Source organism: Rhinolophus ferrumequinum, chromosome 11 (genome assembly GCF_004115265.2).
Source record: "Rhinolophus ferrumequinum isolate MPI-CBG mRhiFer1 chromosome 11, mRhiFer1_v1.p, whole genome shotgun sequence".
NCBI classification, from domain to species: domain Eukaryota; kingdom Metazoa; phylum Chordata; class Mammalia; order Chiroptera; family Rhinolophidae; genus Rhinolophus; species Rhinolophus ferrumequinum.
Window position 1 is genome coordinate 64,341,977 of NC_046294.1, and position 19,195 is coordinate 64,361,171.

The following is a 19,195-nucleotide window of genomic DNA, read 5'->3' on the forward strand; positions in this document are numbered from 1 at the left end:
ACAGCAAGTGCTCAATAAATAGCTTAGGTTCACCTTTCTCCTGCAGCTGCCTAGAGTGTAGCCCTACTTTGCTCTGGGATCTGCCCCCATGTTCTGGGGATTGCATTCTCTTTGGAGCTGCATAGCTTCATGGGGCCTCAAATTCTGGCCTTCTAACAAGGGCATGTCCCAACCACCAGCACCTTCTCCAGTTCACAAACCTGGGAGTCCCTGGACACAGCTTTTCTGGGGGGAAACCTGGGGTCTCAGGCATGGCGGTGAGCTCAGGAACTGAAGCTTGAGCTAGACCAGACACCTGTTGGTGGCAGCGCCAGCCGCGCTATCGCAGCTCCTCCTGAGCGAGCTGCTAAGGGACCCACTCCTTTTGGCAATTCCTGCACCCCAAGTCCTCCTTTCGTTTCTATATTTTTCTCCGCCCCCTGTCCAGGCTTAATTCATTATCTCTTCTAGCTCCCTCCTCACTAGCCCACGTGGGCTGGGCCGGGAAGGGGGTGGCAGGAGCATCCAGCTCCGCACTGCGCGTCTTGCAGGGAGAAGGGGCGGCGCGGTGGCTGGAGCGCGGGGCACTGAGGTCCACGATGCTGGAGAACGTCTCCTTCGCCAACTGCTGCGAGCCTGGCGGGCGGACGGAGAGTCCCGGCTTGCCAGGGGAGGGCGGCGCGCGGCCCTCGGGGACCCCCCGGCCTCCCTGGGTGGCACCCGCACTGGCCGCCGTGCTCATCGTCACCACCGTGGTGGACGTCCTGGGCAACCTGCTGGTCATCCTCTCGGTGGGCAGGAACCGCAAGCTGCGGAACGCAGGTGAGCGCAATAGTCCGCTGCTGAGTTCCGACGGTCCCCTGGCATCTGGTCTTGACCCCCGCAGCCCTCCGTCTGGTCCCTCTTTAGTCTTGGGCGCTCCATTCTTTTCCCTTTAACATAGTCTCCAAATTGAGTCTTAAACTCAAAAGTTAGGGTGAGTTGCTCTCTTTCCCCGACGTGCGGATCTGGCGCCCGCCTGTTGCAATTACACAGGGCGCACCCAGTACATCAATGCCAGCATGAATTGAGCAAAGTTTTTCTTGCGAATTTTTTTTGGCAGGGCGCGGGAGTTGTGGGAACCCACACGGTTGGACACCCGTCGCTATCCATGGAGCTCCAATTTGTGCCGGTCCAGGTGGCGGCCCCTTTCTGGCCACAGAAATCTCAGGATTTTTAACACATCTCACTCTCCCTTGCCAAGCACTGCTTCACGCAGTAAGCGCTTAGAAAATATTTGCTGCAACGATGAGTGAATTAATGGAAGCACTTTGGTGGGTTTTATGTTAGAAACTTATCTCCAAGTCATCTGAAGACCCAGTTGCAACCAGCAGAGTGCAAATGCAGAAGTCTGCAGGCTCTGCTTGGACTGAACTAAATTGCTTTGCGATAACGTGTTGTTTTCTGAAGACAGGAAATTTATGGGATTAACGGAAGATTAAAACAATGATTTGGTTAAATAGTGCTGCAATCTTGAAAATAGTTTTCCCCTTTCAATCCACTCTCATTTCAATTGTCCCACACTCACATCTGCAAGGGAACAAAACCAGAAGGAGGGAGTATCTGAAATCTGTCTCTGAGGGGTCATTGCAGTATGCTGACTATTTCTGCTTGGGAAGAAGCTCAGTGACCTATTTGTCAATTTATAATTTCCCAGTTTGGGCCTTAGGGGCAACTCTACAATTAGAGGAATTAAAGTGAAAAGATAACAGCAGAAAATCAATTATCTAGCTTAAACATGCTTTTCTAAGGAGCTAGACCATTCAGAATGGCCATTTTAAGTAAATGGTTATTTATTTATTTTATGTGTACATATTTTGTGTGGACCCATGACTCGAGGATTTTTATCTAAAGAACAGACCTCCCCCCAACCCAAAAAAAGTGAGCTTCCATCCATAATATGGGAAACAACATTATGAAGTACGCTTTCTCAGTCATTTCAGTAGTGGTGGCTAGTATTAGCTGGTATATACCCAAGATATTATTGTGCCCTTTGAGTAAAAGCGGATATATTAGGAAAGAGCAGGTTATTATTAGAAAGCTGTATTTAATATTATCACTCATATCATACTTTTGCAGCAGCCAAAACTTTCATTACCTGCACCAGGAGGCAGGGCTGGGCCCTCCAGGCTCTGACACTGGCCACTTCTCCTCCTGACTAATTGGGTGTTTAGAGAAAGCCTGGTGGGCTGTGGCTCCCTGCTCAGTAATTTGGGCTGCCTGCTATGGGGGAGGTTGCTGAGGACAGTGGATGCTGCGTCCTTTTGCCTGAGGCAGACAAGCATCTTATTCCCTCCACCATCCTGCTGAGGGCTGGCCTCTTCTGCACTCTTAGCAGGGCTCACAGGAACCTTCCTGATTTGAGAGCATGGCTAGAGCAGGTAATAAGCATGTTAAATTGTTGGCACATCCTCTGTTCTGTCATGCCTACCTCCTGCGGAGTCTGCTACAGCCCAGAACCAGAAAATAATTTTAACACTATATCTAAATGACATTGATTCCTGACACATTTGGTGGCTGCACCAGTCATGCAATTGAACCAGTTTTTATTTGACTATTGGCTTTATTGATGATAGTCATGAAAAATCATCGTATTGATTTAAAACAAATAACATTGTCAGAGTGAGATTTCAAAAGGTGCTTTAAAAACCTAACTGAATAGTTAGCCCCCATTGCACTATTAATTCAAACTGAAGAGTTTGAATTTTTTTAAAAAAAACTTATTTTAGATTTTTCTGCAATTAAATCTGGTTCCTTAATTCACTGGTATTAAGAAGATAGGCGTGACAATGAGAACACATACAAAGCTACGTAGGACAATTAAGTTCGCAAACTCATCCTAGAAAAAGTGTTACATACCTCATTGCTGAACATCACTATGGTCACCTTTGAAGTACTCCCCTTGGGAAGCTACGCACCGATGCCAGTATCTACTGCACCCTTCAAAGCAATTTTGGAACTCTTTTTCTGGAATGGCCATCAGAGCTGTCGTCTTATTACCCTTGATGTCCTGAATGTCATCAAAGTGTCTTCCTTTCAACATTTCCTTTATCTTTGGGTAAAGAAAGAAGTCACTGGGGGCCAGAGAAGCTGAGTAGGGAGGGTGTTCCCATACAGTCATTTGTTTACTGGCTAAAAACTCCCTCACAGACAGTGCCCTGTGAGCTGATGATGCAAGAGCCATGAATTGTTGACAAAAAGTTCAGGTCGCCTTTTTCATGCAGCCTTTTCAGCACTTCCAAATAGCAAAGTTGGTTAACTGTTTGTACATTTGGTGCAAATTCGTAACAGTGAATAATCCCTCTCATATCAAAAAAGGTTAGCAACATGATTGCAACAAGTTCGCGAACTTAATTGTCAGACCTTGTATATTTCCAATAACCAAGGCACACAGTCCATATTAAGGTCATAACACCTTTCCTAGCAGGCATCAGAATCCTTTACTTAACTGTTACAAACCCAGTTTCTCTGTGGGATGTTCCTGATGGCAGGTAAGAGGTCAGGGTAATTTTCCTTTTCTCGGGGAGACTACCTTATCTGCTGCTTTTGTTGCTGCATGCATTGGGTTAACTTTTTCAGAGATGGCACTAAAGAAAGGCAGACAGAGCAGGGTGGAGGGGAGGTGGGAGACAGATTTGGGGCAGTGACTCAACTTAGAAAGTAAGGCCAAGTGTGTGTTCACCCTTTGCTATATTCCTAGAGCCTTGTATAGCACATGGCATTGGGTTGGCATTTCAAATTTGCTCTGCGTGTGTTTCCTGGGGACCTGTCACACTTGGGTTCTTCTGACAGCATCTGAGAACTTTGCCTTATGCCCGCCAATGCCACTCTTACCCCAGACTAGACCTCACTAATATTAATCCCTGTATTTACAAAATCTCTTCCTCTCCCTGCTTTTCTGGAACTTTCCTCCATAAGGTTCTTTCTTTCTCTTCCGTATTTTCAACCTCTGCCTCTTTCCCTTTAGTGTGTAGGCACACACACACACACACACACACACACACACACACATTTGCACATACATACAGGGGTCTCCAGTGTTTAAAAGAAAAAATAATCTGTCCTTGATTTTTATGTCTCCTTCTAACTTCCTTCCCTTCTCGGCCAATATATATCTCAATATAACAGTTTGCGTCCACTGACCACCTCATTGCTTCCCAGTTCTTCCTCAGTCTGCTGGGGTCTCGCTGCCTCGGAAATGCCTCTTTGTCCTGTGTGTGACACTGCGGGCCACTCCTTCCTGAGGCTTTTCCTTCCCTTGGCTTACCTGATGCTAATTTTTGGATTGCCTTCCTTTCTTCATCTCCCAGACACCTGATACCTGGGAGTCATTCTTCATTCCTTCACTCCCCAAGTCCTCCTGATTTTTGCCTCAGAGTATTTCTCAATTTCCCTCTTTCCTGCCTTCCCGACTCTTACTGCAATTTACACCCTCGTTGTCTCTTGAGCAAACTACGTCCATGGTCTTTAGACAGCTTTCCCTCTCCCTCGTCCAGTGGATGTTACCGCTGCCACAGGGTCACCCCTGCCCTCCATCTACGACCCATGTCCAACTCCACAGCAGGGAGCTGCCGCCATTCCCACTCAGGCCACGCTCTCTGATACACGTCCTTCATCGTGGGATGGTCCTGACTCCTTTCTGCTGGTGAATCCCGCCTTCAAACACCTTCCTCAACTCCCCTAAGGGGTTGGTGATGTTTCTTAGTACCGTGAAAGGAACACTTGCTGTCTTTCTCCTCGGGCTTTCCTGTGCTCTCCCGTTACTGTATTGTTGGTGTTTCACTCTCCCACGGGACTATGAACTCACTGACAACGAGACTTTTATTCCATTTCTGTTCACAGAGCCAGGTACATAATAAAAACTGAATATACATTTTTTGAAACAAATTGAAAATGGACAAGATACGAGGAAAGCCGTGGGACCAAAAGGAATGAATTTAGGTTCAGGAGGTGGGGTAGACCCCAGTTACAGTACTCAGCGCTGCTCGTGGACTCTGTATGGTTCTCCTGGAACTGAATTGCTTTTAGCACTAAACGCCCAAAGTACACCTCAGTCTTGTCCTTAAAAGCTGACTGGCACCCTCTGCGCAAAGGTGTGCCTGCTCCCTGCTTGCTGCTGTGTGGCCAGCAGGCTCCAGCGATGCCTTGGCTCCCTAGAATTGTGCCCCTGTGACCCCTTCGGGAGTTGGCCCCCTTAAGTGGTCTGTAAAATGTGAGCCTCCTGCCATTACAGAAGAGAGCCAGACAAACATGTCCTTACGGTAACGTTGCAATAATCTCCGTTAGCAGAGGGGAAAGCACACCGCACCAGTTATTCCTGTCCCACAGGGACAGTGACTCTAACTTCCCAGGAGCTAACTGACAATGGAGTCTTTGCTGCCACTGTGTTAAAGAGGCTGTCACGGAGGTATTGGTAGTAAGTGGATACATGGCCAGTTCTAGGACATCTTGGTGATTTGTGAGGAGGAAGGATAGAAAATATTTGACAACAGGATTGCCCAGGAGAACATGGAAGATTTGTTTGCTGAACACAGGTCCTTGCCCACTCTGTCCACTCTGTCCTCCAGGTGCCCAGTGACACAGAGTCTGCTCCACCTCTTCTCCGGGACAGCGGGTTGCATTGCAGGCTTCTTGGTGGGAATGTTCAGCCTGGCAGGTGTTTGGATCCCCAGTTCGATTAGAGCAGAACACGCCATGTGGCCACCTTTCCTTGCCCTTCTTCTCCCACTTGTTGATTGAGGAGGTAAATAATGAATGAATAGATAGGCTGGCCCTGGACAAAGTCTCTTGAGAGGCATGGAGGAAATATTTAATAGACTCACAGTGCCTGCCCTTCAGGCATTACGGAGGAAGGTGGCTCCCACTTCCTCAAGGCTTAATCTTATTGCCGACCACTCATGGAGATGCCAGTAGGTGACAGGTGGCTTTTGACCTGTTGAGCTTGTGGGGTTTGGAGTGCTTATCAACTGAAGACCAAACTGGGCTCCCCTGAACTCCCTGCCTGAGGTCGCCTGAACTTTCCCACCTCACATTTTGGTTCTGAATCCTTATGATCTCTGCACCAAACAAAAATGAACACATTTCAAATCCCATAATTACGTCTTAAGCCAAATCATCATGAAAGCTCATAAATAATCCTCTTTAATTCCTCCCATTCAGCTCTCAGCAGTCCAGGGATATGAAGACTTTCATATCTGAGTGACTTCTTTTCAGAAAGTTGGCTTCTGTATTTAGCATGATATATGGCAAAACTCAGAAGATACTAATGCTGCTGTTAGTCTTACAATTTTAAGTGTTTGTGGCTGAATGAGTAAAAGTTAGGCAGTTGAGAAGTAAAGTCCCAGTTCTTAGGGGATTTACACTCCAGAGACAATCTCCAACCTTCTACAACGTCCTGGCCCACCGCTACTTCTCATAGCTTATCCCACAGGCATCCGAGTCCAATGTTGGGAGCTTCTTTCTTGTTCTTTCTATGCAACTCCTAATAATATAAAAACAACAATCACAAATAATAGCTAGCATTACTGTGTGCTTATTATGTGCCAGGTATAAGTCTCTCTCATTTAAAAGAAAGAGAGAAAAGAAAAATTAAAAAACAAAAAAAAACAAAACAAAAAAAAAACGTACACTATCTCCTATCAAAGGACATCCCTTTCTGAATACCATTCCATTTCTCACCTTCCCTTGAAGGTAAAGCTGATTGAGAGAGCAACATACAGTACAAAAGTTGATCCTCCAACATTCAATAGAATGTGCCCTTGCTCATATCACTGCTGACCTCCTAACTGCCAAGTTCAACGGGCGCTTTTCTGTTCTTTCTCTCTCACTTTTGAGGATGACCAAGAAACTCTACACCATTGCCTTTAATCCACTTGACATTTCTTTTTTCTTGGTTTCCTCCTGTTGCTGTTCTTATTCTTTCCCACTCTTTCTCGTATGGCTATAGGCGATTCACATAATCCGAGTGTTAGATTCTTGATCTATAAAATGGAAATTACACTATCAACCTTAAAGAATTCTTGTGAGAAACAATTGAGTCAACTTATGTAAATGCACAGTACAATCTTTAAGATGCTATACCGATTGTTGTTTTATTGTTATTATTAAGTATAATTAAGATAAAGGTAATAAAATGCTACCATAAGAGTCTCCAAGTGCTCTTTTGATGGTTATGGCAGACTGTTTTGTAATAGGTGTAGTTATTTTTTTTAAAATGAATGCTTATGCTCTTAAATATATTTTCTTCTCTTAAGTGGTTGAAATACCCCCCGTCATAGTTTTGTTTATACTATTAGCTTGCTCAGCCATCCTTTTCTTCTTTAATTAAAGCAAAGTTAGATTTCAACTCAGCCCTCATATGATTCATCCACACACTCTAGGATTTTTATGAGTAATGTGATTTTGGAGGAAAACAATCTCTGCCGTCAAAGAATTTGAGAATCGAATTAGGAGTTTATGCTAATATAAAAGTCACCGTTTTAGTAGCTATAAGGAAATCAAGTTTTTAATAAATGACCTGTTCACAGTAATTTCCAATGCTTCTCCTCAGAAAATAACTAATAAAAATATCTCACATTCATTTGAAGATTATCATTTCTTATGCCCTTTCTCATACAGGATCCTATTTGAGGGAGACAGCTCCTGGGATGGAAGCAGCCTGTTGCTAGGGTCTTGATAATTTTGTCTGACCCCTTGGTGATTGAATCGTCCTGCCTGAGCAGCCCTGTCCCCCGCCATGGCCCCCAGCCTCAGGCCACTGTTCCCACCGTCTCCTTTGAGCTGCCCTTCCTCCCAGCTCTCACCACACTGAAGGGCCACTGTTCCCGTGTCTTTTCCCCCAAGAGCACTGTTGACATGTCAGCAGCAGGGGCCATGTCTTTCATCCATCACTGTGCCCTCCTGTAGTAGAATGTGGTAGGCACTCAATAAATGTATTGTAAGTTTGAATAGGTGGAGGATGGAAATAAAACTAAAGGCACAGGAAGTGTAACTGTTAGAAATGATGGATCATCAGTTGCTTTCTCTATCATCACCCTCACATCTTGTTTTTATTTATTTGTCTCCTCTATGAAACCTTGAGCTTTGGAAGGGGAGAAACTGTGTCTGTCTTGCTCCCACAATTCCCTCAGACCTAGCATAGGCAGGCCAGCCAGTACCTAGTAAATTTTATTTAGCAATATTTATTGAGTAAACGACTCAATGGCTATCTATTTTTCCATTACCTATTTTAACTCAATGACTAGGGACAATTTCAATCCAACAAACTCCTCTTCTGGGCATGCAGGGTGGGCACAGGGAAAAGAGGCAAGGGATTGGAGGTAGCTTTATCTTCCAGAATTCTCCTATCTGATGAAGACTAGATAGCTCAACACTGGCTAGCTCGTTCCCAGATCACCAGATTCTCAGTAAGAAATAGATTTCCCAGAAAGAAGGAGAAAGGAAGTGAGAAGGGAGGGGACTGTGATGGTTGGTGTGTGATGGTTTGCATATGAATATGGAAGGGAATTCTATATTAGTGAACAAAACCCTGTTGTTGAAATCCATCTCCACGAATAAGCCAGTTCGATAGAGGCAGATGGGTATAAGTCACATCAGGACTATGATATAAATATTCATTAGGAGCTTGTTCATGGGGTGATGAGCCATGCTGCTTGTGTCCTATTTGATTTCTCACCTGTCTGGGGAAGAAATGGAGAGAGAACTGGATCTTTCCTTGACTATCATCCAGATAGGACCTGGCTTCTTCCAGATGGGAAACAAAACAAGAATTTTATTCGCCTAATTTGGAATTGTGGCAAGAAATCCAGGAGACAGTACGACGTCCGGACAGATGACTCTACAGCAGGAACTGGTTGATTTCAGCCGTTTAAGAACAACCGGAGTAATAGGGGAGAGTAATTGAATCACTTTCCACGTGGAGTTGAATGTGTCCTTCCTACTATTTGCAAGCTGTTTGCCAGCCTCTGGGGCATTATTAGGAGATAAGCCACATTAACACTGCAGAGCTTGACTCACTTTCCTGGGGAAACAGCTGGCTGAGCTGGCACAGGCTCCCAGCAGCTCTTGACTTTCTCCCCACGTACTTGCATGTGCCAAAAAGCTTGTTTGCCGCTTAGCGGGCTGGCAGAGACCAAATTCCTGTGTTGGAAAGAAGTGATATTCTTCACAGAAACAGCCGTGTAGATGTGTGTGAGGAGGGGGAAGGAGGCCTCCAAAAGGCAAGGAGGGAACTGACAAAGGAATAGTCACGGAGAAAGAAGTTCAGTAAGTTGCCCAAGTTTCCGTGGCCAGAAGTGGTCGAACAGATATTACCCTAGATCACTCCAACTCCCAGCACCACCTCTAAATGTCAAATGTACTCTTAAAATTCTGGGAAGCGACCAGGGCTCCTGATTCAGCTAAGAATAAGAATTTTGAGAGAGGAAATCCCTCGTTCTCTTGGGACCAAGTGAGATCTGCGTAGGGGAATCAGAGACAGAAATTCACCAGCGGTAAAAGCAAACAAGGCTGGGAATTAAATGGAGAAGCAGGAGACCTGCCCCCAGCCCCAATCCCATCCCAAGCAAGTCCTCAGATGTGCGCTTCTTGCCTTGCATTACCAACCAGAAAGAACCCAAAGGGCCTTTATCCCATTAAGAGGTAGATTCCCTAAAATAGTAGACTGGGAGGAATCTAGCCGTCAAGCTGAGCCCAAAGTCTGCTTTACCATCAACCTCTACTTGAATGTCTGGAGAACCGGGAAGCTCACTATCTTGCACTCTAATTGTTCAAAAGATCTCTTTCTATTCAGTTAATATCCTGTCTCTCTTGGGCCCTAACCTAGCTCAGGACTCAGAAATAGTAAGGTCCTGAGAACTCCCAGGGAGCTAAGAGACTTCTTTCCTGTTGGTTCTGAGTCGGTTGACCCCAAAGGCCAAAATAGGCACTTCCGGAAGGCTGCCTGTGGATCTTCTAGGTCCCCAAGGGCACATGGACCATTTCCCATGGAATCTCCCTTGAGATTGGGGTGACAATGTGTGTCAGGACAAGGGAGGGCTGGAGGCAGCCCTTTCTCTACTTTGTGGGGTTATAACTTCAAGTTTGGAGTCTGCTTCGCTCGGAGGTCTGACTCAGGGATACTCCCAGCTGGGTGGCTCTGAGCCTCTTGTTTTTGAACCTCCTTCAATCTAGATCACAGCCTAGCCTCTCTGATTACTGTGCTTTTGGACCCTTTCATCTGCCTAACCCTCTGGACTGCTGGGGTGGCTACGTCAGACTCTGACATGCAGAACAGAAGCGTGGTGGCAGTGGAGTGTCAGTGTCCTTGCCTCTTTGGATAATCCCTCCTGCAAATCCATTCCATCTGCCCTCTGCATTCAGCTACTCTAAGACTGGCAGCCTGCACTTACCATGTGGCAAGAGGCCAGGAGACTTGAAACACTATGTCCAGCACCCACTGGGTCCCTGAGGCCTCTGCTGTGGGAGAGTGTCTTCTGAGCACACAGTAGGTGCTCAAAAAGTACACTTGGTGAATGAAACAAACGGCATGCCGTAAACTTCATGTTGCCCACACTTTCAGCTTCTTGGTGCTTTATTCATGAGTCGGTGTTGGTTTTAGAATGCAAGCGCTTTAGGAACAGAGACTGTGTTCTTTTGGATTAAGTCCTATGTCCTCCCTAGGACTCTGGCCCAGAACATCCCTGAAGCAGATTGATCGAAGGTTGTTGTGGTTTCCTGAGGCTCTTTCTGGCTGGCTGCGTTTGATGGTGCTGGAGAATATTCTATTCAGAGGAGGGAGGCAGTTCAGGAAGCTGGGGCATGTGCAGGCCAAGATGGGAGGCCATGGAAGTTGTGAGATGGGAAGCACCCACAGCCCCTGCCCTCTCAGCAGGACTGGTCTCTGAGCCACCACACCACGTGCCTGCCAACATGACAACGTGGCTGCATTTAGGCCCCAGACAGGGAAAACGGGAATACCAGAACACATGGTTCCCACTCTCAGAACCTTTCTTCCATCCCACCTGCAAAATGCAACTCACATTTAGAAAAATGAGTTAAAGACATTTGGAAAGTAGCCTATTAACCAGTGCTGAGAAGATGCAAGAGCAAACTGTCAGAGAGAGATGCGGGCAGGTGGGCGTATGAAGGGGGAAGTGGTGACGGTGAATCCAGATTTCTGATTTTCAGATTCTTCTCCCCAGAATCCTTGCCTGAGTTTAAATGATGCAAAACCGCAGAGCATCTGTGCCTATCATGAAAAGAATACCATTTGTGAGCACCCACTGTGTCCCCAAGCACTTTGAATCATTATTCAATTCTCACAGCTACAGTATAAAGGGGACATCATTAACCCCATGTTACAAATGAGCAGAATGAGGCTCGGAGAGCCTGAGTAACTTGCTTCAGCCACACAGTTAGTGAGTAGCAGAGATGCAGTTGGAGCCCTAAACTTTTGCCTCTCCAAGCCACTTGGTTTCCAATCCCAACACCAACAGTAACTCAAGTTATTTTTAAGTAACTGAACAAAGAATAGCATATTTTACAGAACAGAAATCGTGGCGTCTGGTGCTGACTCTTGCTTCCTGTTTCCTGTTCCAGGGAATTGGTTCTTGGTGAGTCTGGCGTTGGCGGACCTGATGGTGGCCTTCTACCCCTACCCTCTCATCCTCGTGGCCGTTGTCCATAATGGCTGGGCCCTGGGGGAGAGGCACTGCAAGGCCAGCGCCTTGGTGAAGGGCCTGAGCGTCATCGGCTCTGTCTTCAGCATCACCGCCATTGCCGTTAACCGCTGCTGCTACATCTGCCGCAGCGTGGCCTACCGCCGGCTCTGCCAGCACTGGCACGCGCCCGTCTACATCTGCCTCATCTGGCTCCTCACCGTTTTGGCCTTGGTGCCCAACTTCTTCATGGGGTCCCTGGAGTATGACCCACGCATCTTCTCCTGCACCTTCATCCAGACGGCCAGCGCCCCGTACACAGCAGCGGTGGTGGTCCTCCACTTCCTCCTCCCATGGCCACCGTGTCCTTCTGTTACCTGTGCATCTGGGTGCTGGTGCGCCAGACCCGTAGGAAGGCCCCGTCGGAGAGCACGCTGCGCCTGAGGCCCAGTGACATCTGGGGCTTTCTCACCACGTTCCTGGTGTTTGTGATCTTTGCCATCTGCTGGGCTCCACTGAACTGCATCGGCCTCGCTGTGGCCATCAACCCAGGAGAAATGGCTCCCCAGGTCCCCGGGGGGCTTTTTGTGATACGCTACGTCTTGGCTTACTTCAACAGCTGCCTTAATGCCATCATCTACGGGCTCCTGAACCAGAACTTTCGTAGGGAATACAAGAAGATTGTCTTGTCCCTCTGGAACCCACGGCTCTGCTTGGAGGCCACTTCCAAGGGCAGCCGTGCTGAGGAGCAGCAGCGCCAAGCTCTGCCCGTTCTTAATGCCCAGCACCCCATCTAAGCAGATGCTCTCTAGGCTGGCTCTGAGGCACCCCAGCTGGGTGACAAACTCCCGAAATGATAGGAGTGAATTAGGTCCAAGGGTGATATCAGGCACCCTGCTAGTCCACGTTGTCCTGTTTGTATGACCACATATGGCTTGTAGAACTTTATCCCGTGGACAAAAAGCCTGTCTGCACACTTGGTTTACGCTGGTTGGGGGATGCTGACAGGTAAGGGGGCCATGTCCAAGTGAGCACAGCACTGGACCTGGCAGACACTCTCTCAGTGGTGCATTGGGGGCTTGGCACACACAAGGAGCGAAGAAGCGACAACATGAGGAAAGGCCTGGAGCAGAAGAGGCCTTCCTTCCTATGGGCTGCCCTCTCATCCTCCCACTTTGGCCTCCTTGCTGCTTTCTCTCTTACCCTTGCGGGGTGGCAGGAATGGATATTTTCCTGTTAGCAAAGACGAAAGATCAAGCTCTGCGGTACTGGAAGGTGGGTAGCTCTGCAGGGGCCTCAGGGGGTTGGATTGGGTGGGTGCAGAGGGCAAGCCGTCTACCCTCTCCCCCACTGACCTTCCCTATACATGCACACACGCACGCGTGTGCACGCGCACACACACACACACACACACCATCACCTCCACATGTGCACTGTACACATATACATACCACAAACACACACACACACACCTCAGGCACCTGCAGCACAGTCTGCCTGGCTTCCTTTCCTGGTCCCACCAAGTTCAAGTTGTGTGACTCGGGAAGTCCCCTGGCCTCTGTATTCTTCAATTGCTCACCTTAAAATGGAGAGCCTGCAGGTGTCTCCCAGGAATATTGTACGGGTTCATTGGGATAATTCAGATGAAGCACTGAGGACATTGCCTCTGACACAAGGCTAGCACTCTGTAATCATTAGCTTTCATTATTACTCTAAACATATAAAATGAAAGATAACCTTGAAGGAGAGAAGAAATCACACAAAAACAGGAAGGTGAGGGAAGAGAAAGATGAAGGTATGTGTGGAAGTGGGGAGAAGGGCAGGTCCACCCCAATTCCTTTCTTACGGCTAGTGTGTATATGGGCTTTTTATTTTTAGACATCTCAGGTCTTAGTACCAACAGATTTATCTTCCTTCTTTAATGTCACAAACATTAATTGAGTGCCAGGTCCAGGTTCCAGGAGAAACAAAAAGCATGTTGCCTACCCTCTGGGAAGTCATAGTCTGTTAACAGATAATATCAGCTAACATTTATTGGGTGTTTGCTTTGTATCAGGCACTGTGGTAAGTGCTTGGTAGGCATTATCTCATTTAATCCTTACAAAATTCCTTGAGAAAATATCAATGTCCACATTTATAGTGAGAAACTGAAACTCAAAGAAATGAAATGATTTCCTGAGTTCACAGAGCTGTTGAGTTCAACGCTAGGTGAGGAGACCAAGTCTGTCTGACAGCAGCACCGCACTTAGCTCACACCCCCCACACATACACCTTAGAATGTATGGCAGGAACAGCTAGAGTGGGGTGAGTATCCCAAGCACTTACGGTGCCTGGGGCTCCAAAGAGAGAGAAAAGTTTCCATAGCCAGCTGGCTGCTTTCTGGAAGAACGAGCACAGATGCTGACCTGTCATCCTCATGGTAGATGCTGTCCATTCCCTTGTAATTAGGAATTAGACCAGGTGCTGTGCTTAGTCACCTTGTCACCCGGGAGCTTGTGACACATGCAAATGCTCTGGGCTCCACCAAGAAGGCTTCCATTGTGGAAATCTGGGGAAGGGCCTGAGAATCTGAACTGACCCTGGAGTTTCCTCACCAAACTGTTAGGAATGTAGGTATTCCAACCCTGGTTGCTGGCACGTTGGTATCCTGTTGCTGGATGTGAAGAGTCCTTCCCCGGGAAACCTCCCAGTTCAGACCTCAATCGAAGAGATACCCCAGAGACGTGAGGCTTTCTTCCCTTGATCTGCGGTTGGTTTCCTGGCTCTGGGCAGAGCCTGAGCTGGGGTCAGGCGTACACTTGCTTTCTGTCCTCTCTGCCAACTACAGGGATTTGCCCTTCTCTTCTGACTTGGAGGCCTGTTTCCATTATCCCTCGCTTTGAGCTGAGTGGCTCAATAAATATGGATTAAAGGAACAAAAGCTCCCTTCAGTTTCTTAGTTTGCCAGAGCTCAGCACTGATAGTCCACTAACTGGGACCTGTTTTTGTTTCCGTAGGTTTTGGATGAACCAGGAGCCGAGAGAATGATGGGGCATAGGGAAATCCCAGGACATTGGGCCATGTTCATACTGGCAGGGAATGACGTCACATGGCAGGCCATGATTTTTAATAAAGACTATTTTGCTACAATAGTGTGGGAACTCTAGCCATCCTGTCTCCTTGACTCTGGACAATTCAGTCAAAGTTACCACCTTGCAAACTTCCGCTCCATCTGTATTAGTTTGTTAGGCCTGCCATATAAGAGTACCACAGAGCAGGTGTCTTAATCAAAAGAATGTCCTGTTCCTGCTTTCAGAACTTTTGAAGCTACTGTTGAACTGAAGCTGCAATAAAGGCTAGACTCAGGTAACTGCCAATTAGATGGAAGCAGACACCCCCAACACACACTAGAAGCCTGACACCATGGGTGTGCCCTTTCCTGGGGATAAATGTATTCTACTTCAGTTTTGACTGTTCTTTTCACAACGTGGCTGGTGTACAATAAAAAACAAATTATGGGACATGCAAAGAGGAGAGAACATGTGACATATGCACAATAGAAATATCATCAGTAGAAGACCCAGAGATGGTGCAAATGTTGGAATCAGAGAATAAGGACTTAAAAAATCACTGTGAAAAATACGTCAGAGGATGTAGTGGAAAAGGTAGGCAACGTGTGATGGGTAATTTTAGTGTAGAAATCAAAACTATGGGAATGTATAAAAATGGCAATGTTGAAATGAAAAATGTAATGTCAGGTATGAAAAGTTTATTTGAAGGGCTTAGCAGAACACAGGACAGAGCAGAGCAAAGGAAACAAAGCAAAACTGGTAAACTGAAAGGGAGTAGGGGGGACATCTGGAGGAAAAGTGGTGCCAATTTCCAAGAGACCTCTCCTAGTGAGTCACACGGGGACAATTATTCCAGCAACAAATTGTGGTAATAAGCATGGAATGTTATCGACCAGAGAATCCTGCCTGAGCCTTTTATCTGAAAATCAGTCACATAGGCACTCTCTGCTTAGCATGGACCAACATTCCAGACTCCCAAAAGAAAGCTGATATTTATTATGAGCCACATTACTTGTACAAAGAGTTTAGGTTCAGTGAGCCACTCTTATCATTTACAGAATGGTAGGAACCTTCTCGAAATCTAAGTTCCCAGATGCCAGCCAAGGCCACAGCAGGCTTTTCTAAAGATGGCAGTCTCAGACCTCTCCGTTAACTCTTTTCTGCTCCTTCCCTAATCGCAAATTAAATACATACTTCAAATAACCATGGTCACAGAAAAATCCCAAGGGAATAAAATATGTTTCACTGGGGCAGTAGAAAAGACTGTAACTCATAATAGAGTTCTCTGTTTCTTCTCATTGAAAAACCTCAGGTGGACAAATTATAATGGAATGTGAAGTGCAATCATAGAGCATCAGTGCAGTTTCCTTTATGCTAGGAAGGTATACGCTTGAATACCAACAAGCTCCTGGAAATGCTCTTGGACCAGGTCAAAATGTGCATAGTGGCTGACCCCATCTTGAAGCTTGGTCAACAAAGAGCCTGGAGAAATGAAGCAGCCTGCTAATGACCCGCTTCAGGTGGCCAGTGCGGATAGCCAAATAACAGGCCAGGTGTCAGGGAGGGATGATAGCATTGATTTGCCACATGCCACACCAGATGCCACACTGGGACTCTTTCATGGACCGCCTCACCTGTGCTTAGCCCTGTGCATGGTGTCCGGCTGGGAGACCTGCAGACATGAGTCACCTGTGGCTCCGACCCTCTGAGCAGCTCATAGTCCCATGGGAGGGACTTCAAATGCATGGAGAAAACTCTTTTAGTCTAGGCTTCCCTAGTCAAACCCTGACTATTTCGGTTTCCGCCACATCTGTGGTAGAGAGGCAGTGATAAGTGATGAAGAGGAGGGCCTCAGCCGTAGTTACAAGGTCACTCATCACTGACTGAGCGCCTGTGGTGGGGCAGGCCCTATACAAGCACTTTCTATCCATCGTCACCTTTATTGTTTCCATGGAAACATCGTTTCCATGTTATTGCAATTTTATGCAGAAGAAAAGAGAAGCTCAAGGTAAGTAACTTGCCTACATGTAAACATGGATCCACCCTAACTGAATTCACATGGGAGAATCTGGGCCTCGACAAACCCCATCTGTAAAGCAGAACAATCATGTCTGCCCACCAGCACAAGAGCTGGTGTTAGACTAGACTAGTTAGACATGCATCCATGATTAGGTAGTGTGTGACTGCTTAAAATAATGGCTATATCCCAGAAAACCCCACTGTGTAAATATTTCATAATGTACTTATTCGTTTGACGGGCGCTTCGACACTGGTATCAATTTAGATTACCTCCAAGCAAGCATTTTTTTCCTTCAAAATATCCTCAGCTTTCCTTCATTATCCAATCAGACTGCCTCTGAGGAGGCTCTTTCTTCCCAGAAACCCTCTAATTAGGGGTAATTGCTCTTTAATGGCCACAGTAATACAACATTTTTCTAATTACACGTAGACGTTAAAAAGTAGAACCTTATCAATGTTTGACCAAGCAGCAGTTTCCAAATCAGGTTGTCATCACCCCAAGGCCGAGCCTGCACACTGCTGTGCGTGATGGATGCATTCTAACAAAGGCTTTCCCTCAACAGGCAAATTCCTCTTGATGAGGGGCATAAACATTCCCCACCCTCCTGTCTTTTTTGACTATTTGTTTTCCTTAGTATAGATCGCAAATCACATCATTTTCTTCTTCATCCTGCAAAGAGAAGTTATAGCCCATTCCTGCAATGGCACGACCCGGTAGGTGTGGAGTTAGCCACCGCATATACACACTTAGCATCACTCATATGCGCAAAGCCCCTCCCAGGCCAGGAGACGAAAGCAGGTCTGACAATTAAGTTCACAAACTCTTCCTAGAAAAAGTGCTACATGCTTCATTGTGGAATATCACTACAGTCACCTTCAAAGTACTCCCCTTGGGAAGTTATGCACTGATGCCAGCGTCTAGTCCACTGTTCAATTTTGGAACTCTTTTTCTGGAATGGCCATCAGAGCTGTCGTCGTATTACCATTGATGACCTGAATGTCATCAAAATGTCTTCCTTTCAATATTTCCTTTATCTTTGGGTAAAGAAAGAAGTCATTGGGGGCCAGATCAGGTGAGTAGGGAGGGTGTTCCAACACAGATATTTGTTTACTGGCTAAAAACTCCCTCACAGACAGTGCCATGTGAGCTGGTGCATTGTCGTGATGCAAGAGCCATGGATTGTTGGTGAAAAGTTCAGGTCGTTTTCGTCTAACTTTTCACAGAGCCTTTTCAGCACTTCCAAATAGTAAACTTGGTTAACTGTCCAGTTGATACAACTTCCTAATGCATAATCCCTCTGATATCAAAAAATGTTAGCAACATCTTTGCAACAAGTTCGCAGACTTACTTGTCAGACCTCATACATGACTGCTGCAAAGATACTGCAGGGTAAGGCTTTCTGAGAGCATCTCTAGGCTACAGACTTCAGTGAGCCTTACAGCCTTACAAAAAATTTGCTCTTTCTCCATAGCTGCAATAGCAGATTTAAGTAGGATGATTACTTTGGAAATGAAAGAGAGAACTGTTAATGATTATGGAGAGACAACAGGTGCAAATCAGGCCATCCCAGATAAAAAGTGGAACCTGTGGTCTCCCTGGGTTTAGGGGAAATCTACTGATGCTAAGGAAAGCTGCAAGAAAACTTTAAGATGACAGATCTGTCATGTTAGTTTTTGTCTATATGAAGTCAACTGTTATGTTAGTTTTTGTCTACATCAAGTCAGATACTTGCAAGAAAAATGGAAGAATTTAACCCATTAATGGTTTAAACTGAAATACTTCTTGAAATGCCTCACCCCATCCCACCGCCCTGTAAGACAATGTGATAATGTTTGTAGAGCGCTTGGACCCAGAGAAAGTGCTCATCAGTGTTGGCAAAGGTGGTGGTAGCAGAGGGAGGAATAGTATCAACAGCAATGCTGTCAGCAGCAGTATTGTGCTGGAGAGAAGAGGTGTGAGTGGAAGGCCTCTCTCTCCAAGGGGCCATGGTTGGTCAACATGAGCAACCTGGTCTCTTGAGGAAGGAGCAGGAACTAAGGACGGGGCAGGCTGCTATGGAATGGAGGTGGAGGTGCCCTCCGTCCCTTTGACATTTGCAATGGCAAATTTAGCCTCCAAGAGACAGCATGTTCTGGAATTAAATACTGACCTATCACTTACTGGCAGTGAGAACCTACCCTCCTTGTGTAAATACTCTGACCACCCGGGCTCCTTATCTGTGAAGTGTGAAGGAAAATGGCCACATCCTCTGGTAGTAGGGAGAACTGAATGTGTGTAGTCAATTGCCTGGCACCGGGCCTGGTGTACAGTAGTTGTTCAGCAAAGTAGTTGTCCCATCTCGAGAACTTCATATATCATGAGGGAGAAACTGGTAGGCAAGATTGAGAGTAAAATCACGGGCTTTATTTACACTCTTTCTTAAAACTAGGTTTTTATTGGTTTGTTTATTTAATACATTGAGCAACACAGCT

The 19,195-nt window shown here is 46.4% G+C and overlaps 1 protein-coding gene across 1 annotated transcript; it reads left to right on the top strand.

The window, feature by feature from the left end:
* Window positions 1–578: 578 nt before the first annotated feature.
* On the top strand, window positions 579–12,466 carry MTNR1B (melatonin receptor 1B). The gene is given in 3 exon segments (XM_033121852.1): window positions 579–801; window positions 11,596–12,000; window positions 12,003–12,466. Coding segments are annotated over 3 exon segments (1,092 nt in total).
* The last annotated feature ends 6,729 nt before the right edge of the window (window positions 12,467–19,195 follow it).